Source organism: Cervus canadensis, chromosome 2, assembly GCF_019320065.1.
Source record: "Cervus canadensis isolate Bull #8, Minnesota chromosome 2, ASM1932006v1, whole genome shotgun sequence".
In the NCBI taxonomy this organism is placed as follows: Eukaryota; Metazoa; Chordata; class Mammalia; order Artiodactyla; family Cervidae; genus Cervus; species Cervus canadensis.
The window spans coordinates 88811523-88822364 of NC_057387.1; the positions used below are offsets into that span (position 1 = coordinate 88811523).

The following is a 10842-nucleotide window of genomic DNA, read 5'->3' on the forward strand; positions in this document are numbered from 1 at the left end:
GGCACCCTTGTCTTTTTCCTGATTTCAGGGGAAATGCTTTCAATTTTTCACCATTGAGGGTGATGCTTGCTGTGGGTTTGTCATATATAGCTTTTATTATGTTGAGGTATGTTCCTTCTATTCCTGCTTTCTGGAGAGTTTTTTTAATCATAAATGGATGTTGAATTTTTGTCAAAGGCTTTTTCTGCATCTATTGAGATAATCATATGGTTTTTATCTTTCAATTTGTTAATGTGGTGTATCACATTGATTGACTTGTGGGTATTAAAGAATCCTTGCATACCTGGGATAAAGGCCACTTGGTCATGATGTATGATCTTTTTAATGTTGTTAGATTCTGTTTACCAGAATTCTGTTAAGGATTTTTGCATCTATGTTCATCAGTGATATTGGCCTGTAGTTTTCTTTTTTTTGTGGCATCTTTGTCTGGTTTTGGAATTAGGGTGATGGTGGCCTCATAGAATGAGTTTGGAAGCTTACCTTCATCTGCAATTTTCTGGAAGAGTTTGAGTAAGATAGGTGTTAGCTCTTCTCTAAATTTTTGGTAGAATTCAGCTGTGAAGCCATCTGGTCTTGGGCTTTTGTTTGCTGGAAGATTTCTGATTACAGTTTCAATTTCCATGCTTGTGATGTGTCTGTTAAGATCTTCTATTTCTTCCTGGTTCAGTTTTGGAAAATTATACTTTTCTAAGGAATTTGTCCATTTCATTTTTCCAATTTGTCCATTTTATTTGCATTTAGAGCTGCTGGTTTAGTAGTCTCTTTATGATCCTTTGTATTTCAGTGTTGTCTGTTGTTATCTCTCCATTTTCATTTCTAATTTTGTTAATTTGGTTCTTCTCTCTTTGTTTCTTAATGAGTCTTGCTAATGGTTTGTCAATTTTGTTTATTTTTTCAAAAAACCAGCTTTTAGCTTTGTTGATTTTTGCTATGGTCTCTTTAGTTTCTTTTGCATTTATTTCTGCCCTAATTTTTAAGATTTATTTCCTTCTGCTAACCCTGGGGTTCTTCATTTCTTCCTTCTCTAATTGCTTTAGGTGTAGAGTTAGGTTATTTATTTGGCTTTTTTCTTGTTTCTTGATGTAAGCCTGTAATGCTATGAACCTTCCCCTTAGCACTGCTTTTACAGTGGGTTTTCTTCTTAGTGCTTTTTTTCCCTTTTATTTATTTATATGGCTGCACCTGTTCTTAGTTGTGGCATGCGAACTCTTTTAATTGTCACATCCGGAAGCTAGTTCCCTGACCAAGGATTCAGCTTGGGCCCCCCTGCATTGGGAGTTTGGAGTCTTAGCCACTGGACCACCAGGAAAGTACCCATAACTTTATTTTATTTTATTGTTTTTAGTACCCATACTTTAAAAGAGAAGAAAAAAAGATATTGGCCCTGCCTTCTAATAGCTTGCAGCCTTGCTCCAACTGACCAACTACATAGAGTTGCTCTGAAGTAGGATGGCTTAAAAGAATCCCTGAGGTGCAGAATGGTTGGGGAAGACTCCTGGAAGAGGTCAGGAAGAATAGGCTAGTAATGCTGATTAAATGGACCAGAGGGAGTGAAGAAAATGCTCTTTCTGAAAATTGAAGTCAGAGTGTAGTTAGAAATAAGATTGAGGCGGGACGGACCTTGGGCCACAGTGTGTCAGATCTTGAATGCTGGGGTAAGGCATTTGAAAGCCTTTATTGTGTAGGCAGTGGAGAGCCATATATGGGTTTTTGTACCCTGGAGATACACTAAGCGGTGAAGGAGGGTTGGGTGGGCATATAAGAAGTGCAGGATGCTGCTCTTGAAGAGAGTTTGAGAGGAGGCAGTTTCTATAGCTGGTTCTGTAGTAGTCTTCAAAATCATTTCTCAGCCAGATTACTGAAGTAACTTTCTAACTTGACTCTCCATTTGCACCCTAACTCCCTTAAATCTATTCTCTACTCATAAACTGATACTTAAATTTTAATTTTGTTATGTTATTTACTAGATTTTTCAGATGACGGAAATAACATTTTTGTCATTATCAGTGTTGGAGTGGGTCCCCTCACACATGACTTCCTCCATATTCATCCAGATACATACAAACATGTTTATTAGAGTGACCTTTTAAAAATGCAAGTTGAATCATATTACTTCCCTTCTTAAATCCTTCCAATGGTTTGCTATTGACTTGGAATAAAATCCCAGTTTCTTCCTATCTAATGTGAGGCCCTCTGATTGGTCCCTGCCTTTTCCTCTTTTCCTGCCCCTCCTGGATCCAGCTACATTATACGTTATTTGTGTCAAGCTTATTCTCTTTTTTGAGTCTTTTTATGTACTGTTCCTTGTGCCTGAGTCTTTCTGTCTCCTTCCCATTTCATTGTCTTTAAATAGTTAGTTCATTCTTGTTATTCACCTCTCAGCTCACACATTGAAGTCCTCAGTGAGGCCCTACCTGATTACTCTGTCTATGTTAACCATTTCCCCCCAAATGCACAACAAACTCATATCATCCTGTTTTATTTCACTGATGGTGTTTATTAAGGTTTGAATGCATCTTGTTAAGCTATTTATTTATTGTGTTTCCTCCTCTAGACTGTAACTTTTAGGAGGACAGGTGACTATATTCCCAGCAACTAAAGCAGTGTCTCGTATATTGTTGCAGACAGATGTTCAAATACTCTTGCCTGGAAAATCCCATGGACAGAGGAGCCTGGAAGGCTGCAGTCCATGGGGTTGCTAAGAGTCGGACACGACTGAGCGACTTCACTTTCACTTTTCACTTTCACGCATTGGAGAAGGAAATGGCAACCCACTCCAGTGTTCTTGCCTGGAGAATCCCAGGGACGGGGGAGCCTGGTGGGCTGCCGTCTATGGGGTCGCACAGAGTCAGATACAACTGAAGCAACTTAGCAGTAACAGCAGCAGCAGATGCTCAAATATTCATTGAATGAAAGTTAACAAGAGATGGGTGTTATTGTGGATGAAGAAAAGGTACAGAGGGATGGGGAACACATGTAAATCCATGGCTGATTCATGTCAATGTATGACAAAAACCACTACAATATTGTAAAGTAATTAGCCTCCAACTAATAAAAATAAATGAAAAAGAAAAGGTACAGAGGGGAGAGTTGTTAAGGAGAGGCTTGCTGGAAATAGAGACTACTAAGGAGAAGGGAATCTTATTTCTAACTCTTTTGGTAGCTGCAATTTCAACTCTTTGTTCATGTACCCAGCCTGGCCAAGGATTAAGGTATAGTCATCAAAGAACTGCGGCTTGCTGCCATGAAGACTGGCCTGTTGACCCTTATGGTTCTCACTGTTTAAATGCTGAACTTCCTGAGAAGTTCCAAAGCTAGCAAAGTTTGATCATTGAAGCCAGTGGCTCTTTGGGTCTTGTTGACAGGAAATAGAAGGGCTGGTGAGTAGTAGAGCCAATGTAGGGGCCAAAGTCTTCCCAGTTTACGCATTGCTCAGTCTCAGGCTGAGGGCAGACAGTGCCATTGTAGGAGTGGCTGAATACGACCTTCATTCTTTGTGGTGAAGTCACCTTGCCACACCTCAGGAGGACAAAAAGTGAAGTCTCTCAGTCATATCCAACCCTTTGCAACCCCATGGACTATAGCCCACCAGGCTTCTCCGTCCATGGGGTTTTCCAGGCAAGAATACTGGAATGGGTTGCCATTTCCTTCTCCAGGGGATCTTCCCGACCCAGGGATCGAAGGCAGGTCTCCCTCATTGCAGGCAGACACTTTAACCTTTGAGCCACCAGCAGGACAGAGGCTTGTCCTAAATAAAAGGCACATCCAGCCTGCCACACCTGGACCCTCCCCACTCCCCCAGACTTGAACGACTTTGCCCTTTCCTCACAGGTTGCTATCGACTGGTGGACTATTTGGAAGGGATCCAGAAGAATTTTGATGAGGCTGCCAAGGTGTTGAAGTTCAACTGTGAAGAGAACAAACACAGTGATAGCTGCTACAAACTGGGGGCCTATTATGTGACTGGGAAAGGTAAGGAGGGGCCTGCCTCCTTTGGTCCTTATCATTGATGGTAGTGGTGAGGCCACAACCTGAGGCTCATACTGAGGTCTCTTTACAGATGGGTCTTCACAGGCATTGGGGAAGCATGTTGTAGGACAATTTGGAGTCAAGAGTTCAGCAAAGTGCTGGAGGGAAGAGCATAGCCTTTCAAGTTAGGCAGAACTTGTGTGTGCTTAGTCATGTCCAACTCTGTGACCTCATGGACTGTAGCCCACCAGGCACCTCTGTCCATGGGATTTCCCAGGCAAGAATTTTGGAGCAGGTTGCCATTTCCTTCTCCAGGGGATCTTCCTGACCCAAGGGTCAAACTGACATCTGCATTGGCAGGCAGATTATTTTTTCACTGAGCCACCTAGGGAAGCCCTTAGGCAGACCTTAGGGAATGTTAACTCTGTAGTCACTTTAACTCTGTGAATCAGTAATATCACCTGTAAAATGGAGAAAAAACAATACTTTCTTCATAGGTCTTTGTGAAGATTAAATAGGGTAATGTAGGTAAAGGTATCAGCATGTGCCTGGCACAGAGGAAGGGACTAGTAATCAATTCCTTTCCATCTGTCTTTTCTCCTCATGCCTTAATTGCAGTTGGTATTGAGTAGTGTTTAAGTTGCATTGTGTTGCATGCGTGCTCATCATGTCTGACTCTTTATAGCCCCATGGATTGTAGTCTACCAGGCTCCCCTGTCCATGTGATTTTTTGAGACAAGTATATTGGAGTGGGTTGCCATTTCCTAATCTAAGGGATCTTCCCAACCCAGGGATTGAACTCACGTCTCTTCTGTCTCCTGTATTGGCAGGCAGATTCTTTATTCTATGCCACCTAGGAATTACCTATTGCTAAATACAAATTATTGCAACAAACCTATCATTTCACATAGTTTCTTTGGATCAGGAATTTGGGAGTGGTGAGCTGTGTGCCTCAGGGTCTCTTAATTAGGCTGCAGTCAAGACACTAGCCAGGGAACCAGGCTGTAGTCTTTTGAAGGCTTGACTGGAACTAGAATCTCCAATCCTAAGCTGGCTCGTTCACTCGGCTGTGAAGGCTTCCATTCTCTGCCAGCTGTTGTCAAGAGACCTTGGTTCCTTGTGACATGGATCTCTTCATGGGCTATTTGCATGTCCTTGTGACATGGCATTTGGCTTCCGCCTGAGTGAGTGATCCAAAAGAAGGAGCAAGATGGAATCCACAGTGTCTTTTATAACCTACTCTTGGAAGTCACATGCTTTTTATTTCTATCCTATTCTGCTTATTTGAAATGAGTCAGTAAGTTTAGCCTACACTAATTGGAGAGAACCAAAATTCTACCTCTTGAAAGAAGGACTATCAAGAATTTATGGGCATATTTGAAAACCGCCACAAATTGGGAATATAACCTAAGACAGGCAGCTCTTTTTTTTGCTGACTAGTTCATGAGCTTTTTGAGGATGATATAGTTCATTCATCGCTTATTCCTAGTGCCCAGTAAAGCCTGGTTAGAAGGACGTTCAGTGAAAGTTTGATGAAGAGGATGCCTTTTTTAAATCTCTGGAAATTTGTGGACTATTTCTGCCTTTACATGGAACATACGGTCTGTGGTAGTCTCAAATTTGATGAAAGTTTAGCATTAACAGGAATATAAAGTACCCTTGCTTAAGCAGAGGGGCATTTAGCCCATTTTCATTAATTTATGATTTGTAAGTAATATATAGCTGCATTATTTTTTTTTAAATCTGTGTGCCAACAGTAGCAGCTTAGTTAAATAATGTTACTTCCGTCGACTGGAATGTTATTTAACCCATTAAAAAATAATGTTTCTAAATAGTTTTTGTTGATGTCATAAAGAGTTTATAATATAATATTCAATGAAGAAAGCTGAACACAAAATTATGTGTGAACTCAGCTGTACAGTATAGCGTGGAAAAATAAAAATGTTCCTAGCTGTTAGTTTCTGAATATATGTCTTATCTTTACATCATATTTTATTATATTTTTCATAAGGAGCTTTTGGTGTTGTTCAGTCACTCAGTCATCTCTGACTGCAACCCCATGGACTGCAGCATGCCAGGCTTCCCTGTCTTTCACTATCTCCCAGAGCTTGCTCAAACTCATGTCCATTGAGTCAGTGATGCCATCCAACCATCTTGTCCTCTGTTGTCCCCTTCTTCTCCTGCCATCAACCTTTCCCAGCATTAGGGTCTTTTCCAGTGAGTCAGCTTTTTGCAAAAGGTGGCCAAAGTGTTGGAGCTTCAGTGTCAGCATCAGTCCCTCCAATGAATATTCAGGATTGATTTCCTTTAGGATTGACTGGTTTGATTTCCTTGCAGTCGGAAGGACTCTCAAGAGTCTTCTCCAACACCACAGTCAAAAACATCAATTCTTTAGCGTTCAGCCTTCTTCATGGTCCAACTCCCACTTCCAGACATGACTACTAGAAAAACCATAGCTTTGACTAAATGGACCTTTGTTGGTAAAGTAATGTCTCTGCTTTTCAATATGCTGTCTAGGTTGGTCATAGCTTCTCTTCCAAGGAGCAAGCGTCTTTTAATTTCATGGCTGAACTCACCATCTGCAGTGATTTTGGAGCCCAAGAATTTTAATAAAGTCTGTCACAGTTTCCATTGCTTCCCCATCTGTTTGTTGTGAGGTGATGGGACCGGATGCCATGATCTTCATTTTTTGAATGTTGAGTTTTAAGCCAGCTTTTTTCACTCTCCTCTTTTACCTTCATAAAGAGGCTCTTTAGTTCCTCTTCACTTTCTGCCATAAGGGTGGTGTCATCTGTATATTTGAGGTTATTGATATTTCTGCCAGCAATCTTGATTCTAGCTTGTGCTTCATCCAGTCTGGCATTTCACATGATGTACTCTGCATAAAGCAAAATGATTGTCTGAGGAGGCCTTACAAATAGCTGAGAAAAGAAGAGAAGCTAAAGGTAAAGGAGAAAAGGAAAGATATACCCATTTGAATGCAGAGTTCCAAAAAAATAGCAAGGACAGATAAGAAAGCCTTCTTCAGTGATCAGTGCAAAGAAATAGAGGAAAACAATAGAATGGGAAAAACTAGAGATCTCTTCAAGAAAATTAGAGATACCAAGGGAACATTTCATGCAAAGATGGGCTCAATACAGAACAGAAATGGTATGGACCTAACAGAAGCAGAAGATGGTAAGAAGAGGTGGCAAGAATACACAGAACTATACAAAAAATATCTTCATGACCCAGATAACCATGATGGTGTGATCACTCACCTAGAGCCAGACATCCTGGAATGTGAAGTCAAGTGGACCTTAGGAAGCATCACTACAAACAAAGCTAGTGGAGGTGATGGAATTCCAGTTGAACTATTTCAGATCCTGAAAGATGATGCTGTGAAAGGGCTGCACTCAATATGCTAGCAAATTTGGAAAACTCAGCAGTGGCCACAGGACTGGAAAAGGTCAGTTTGCAATCCAATCTTTCCAAGCCAGACTTCAGCAGTATGTGAACTGTGAACTTCCAGATATTCAAGTTAGATGTAGAAAAGGCAGAGGAACCAGAGATCAAATTGCCAATATCTGTTGGAGCATCAAAAAACAAGAGAGTTCCAGAAAAATATCTACTTCTGCTTTTTTGACTATGCCAAAGCCTTTGACTATGTGGATCACAGCAAACTCTGGAAAATTCTTCAAGAGATGGGAATACCAGACCATATTACCTGCCTCCTGAGAAATCTGTTTGCATGTCAAGAAGCAACAGTTAGAACTGGACATAGAACAACAGACTGGTTCCAAATTGGGAAAGGAGTACGTCAAAGCTGTATATTGTCACCCTGCTTATTTAGCATATGCAGAAGCACATTATGTGAAATACCAGGCTGGATGAAGTACAAGCTAGAATCAAGATTGCTGGGAGAAATATCAGTAACTTCAGATATGCAGATGACACCACCCTTATGGCAGAAAGTGAAAAGAACTAAAGGGCCTCTTGATGAAAGTGAAAGAGGAGAGTGAAAAAGCTGGCTTAAGACTCAACATTCAAATAACGATCATGGCATCCGGTCCCATTACTTCGTGGCAAATAAAGGGGGAAACAATGGGAATAGTGACAGACTTTATTTTGGGGGGGGGGGGCTCCAAAATCACTGCAGATGGTAACTACAGCCATGAAATTAAAAGATGCTTACTCCTTGGAAGAGAAGTTATGACCAACCTAGACAGCATATTGAAAAGCAGAGACATTACTTTGCCGACAAAGGTCCGTCTAGTCAAAGTTATGGTTTTTCTAGTAGTCATGTATGGATGTGAGAGTTGGACCATAAAGAAGGTTGAATGCTGAAGAATTGATGTTTTTGAACTGTGGTGTTGGAGAAGACTCTTGAGAGTCCCTTGGACTGCAAGATCAAACCAATCAATCCTAAAGGAAATCAGTCCTGAATGTTCATTGGAAAGGCTGGTGCTGAAGCTGAAACTCCAATACTTTGGCCACCGGATGCAAAGAACTGACTCATTGGAAAAGACCCTGATGTTGAGAAAGGTTGAAGACAGGAGAAGGGGACGACAGAGGATGAGGTGGTTGGATGGCATCACTGACTCGATGGACATGAGTTTGAGCAAGCTCTGGGAGTTGGTGATGGACAGGGAAGTCTGGCATTCTGCAGTTCATGGGTCGCAAAGTATCGGACGTGACTGAGCAATTGAATTGACTGTGCATGTAAGTTAAATAAACAGAGTGACATATACAGCTTTGACATGCTGCTTTCCCAATTTTGAACCAGTCTGTTGTTCCATGTCTGGTTCTAACTGTTGTTTCTTGACCTGCATACAGCTTTTGCAGGAGGCAGGTAAGGGTGGTCTGGTATTCCTATCTCTTTTAATTTTCCACAGTTTGAGTTCCTTATAAATTAGAGAGAACAAAAGAGCTTGTGGAAGTTGTGAAATTGTTTTCCCTTCTCATTAGACAGAGCTTCCCTGGCGGCTCAGTGGTTAAAGAATCTGCCTGCCAATGCAGGAGACGTGGGTTCGGGAAGATCCCCTGAAGAAAGAAATGGCACCGACTCCAGTATTCTTGCCTGGGAAATCCCATGGACAGAGGAGCCTGGCAGGCTGCAGTCCGTAGGGTCTCAAAGAGTCAGACGTGACTTAGTGACTGAACAATAACAACAAGTGTGATTAATGACTGTGCACTGAGACTGTTTTTTTTTGTTTGTTTCAGTGCTCCTTTGTTGAGTGAACTTATTATTTAGTGTGTGCAGTAAAGCATAGATGGACCAGTGTTGGGGAAGAAATCTTTTTTTTTTTTCCACCTCCTTCATGGGGAAGAACTATTTATACTCATACCTGTTAACTTTGGAGAGCTTGATAAGTATCTTCATAGAGAGACATGAAAAGTACCTTGAAGGTTCAGTTCTGGGAGCATGTCATCATCTGGGGTGCTGTCATAGAGGAGGAGATATTGAAACTGGTTCATAAAGGACAGAGCAAACTTTGTTTGATGGAAGTATAACAGAGTTATGTCTTCTCTCTAGAATAGAGAGAAGGTGAGCAGGTGAAAGAACACAGAGTGTTTAGAGAATAATACTTAATTCTGTTAAGCTAACATTCTTAACTCCCTTCAGGTCCAGTGTGGTCACAGGAGATCTCATTAGCTGATCTTGACTCAGACCCTTTGGATTATTGTTTAGCAGACCTTGGGCTCTACCATGTCTAAAAGCCAGTACTGTTGATTCCCTCTGCTTGGTTCTGAGCCAAAGAATATTCCCTCTGTTCTGAAAACACACCCGGTGTCCTTTCTTGACAAAAATTCGTTAATAACTCTCCTTTTATCAAGGATAGCTTGGGACAAGGAAAAGAGTGGGAGGTCACTTTTCATAGGAAGCACTAATTGACACTGTGGTATCAGGCAAGGCATTTTTCTTTTCTGAGCTACAAATACCTCAGTGACAAAATTGGAGTAATAATGTCAGCTCAGAACTTATTCATAGAATCTTTATGAGCATCAAATGAGCTCACGTGTAAAACAACTATACTCCAATATAAAAAGAGTAGCTTCCATGTGACTTCTTAAATTGTAAAACATTCTATCAATGTGAATAGCTCTGGTTTATATTAGCTACTGCAGAGGTTACTTTGGATCAGACACTTAGTGACCCAAGGAATGTTTTGTCCAGATGTTTTCATCTATGGAATCAGCTTTGAACTATTCTTGTGAAGCCATTTAAATGTTTCATGAAAGGAAATAGAACTTTATCTCTGATATATCTCTTTGATGAAAGATTCTTAATAGAACATAGTAAGAAGGGTTTCCAATGGCGAGTGAAGAACTCTTAAGATTATGACATGTAAAAACAAGACCAAACTATATTGAAAAGGTACTTGGAGAAAATACTCCTAGGTGGTCCCTAGGGTGTGGCAACAATAGATGATAAGTTAGTGATGATAATTATAAATGAACCTTTGTCTCTAGTCCAAACCACTTCAGACTGCATATAATTGATTGTTTACTGGAAACTTTGACTTGGAGTTCTTGCAGACATTTGGAATTTAAATCCAATATGAAAAAAAATTTTTTTTATTAAAGGATAATTGCTTTACAGAATGTTGTTGTCTTCTGTAAAACCTTAAGATGAATCAGCCATAGGTATACATATTCAGTTCAGTCGCTGAGTCGTGTCCGACTCTTTGCAACCCCATGAACCACAGCACGCCAGGCCTCCCTGTCCATCACCAACTCCCAGAGTTCACCCAAACCCATGTCCATTGAGTTGGTGATGCCATCCAACCATCTCATCCTCTGTTGTCCCCTTCTCCTCCTGCCCTCAATCTTTCCCAGCATCAGGGTCTTTTCAAATGAGTCAGCTCTTCGCATCAGGTGGCTAAAGTATTG

At 40.9% G+C, this 10842-nt stretch overlaps 1 protein-coding gene across 1 annotated transcript in view; it reads left to right on the top strand.

Annotated features, from left to right (window-relative positions):
* LOC122436967 (cytochrome c oxidase assembly factor 7) overlaps positions 1 to 10842 on the top strand; it is a 27137-nt gene that overhangs the window by 2938 nt on the left and 13357 nt on the right. Inside the window, exon 2 of the mRNA XM_043461307.1 lies at positions 3832 to 3972. Coding sequence (XP_043317242.1) covers positions 3832 to 3972 — 141 coding nt within the window. The remainder of the gene's footprint in view (positions 1 to 3831; positions 3973 to 10842) is intronic.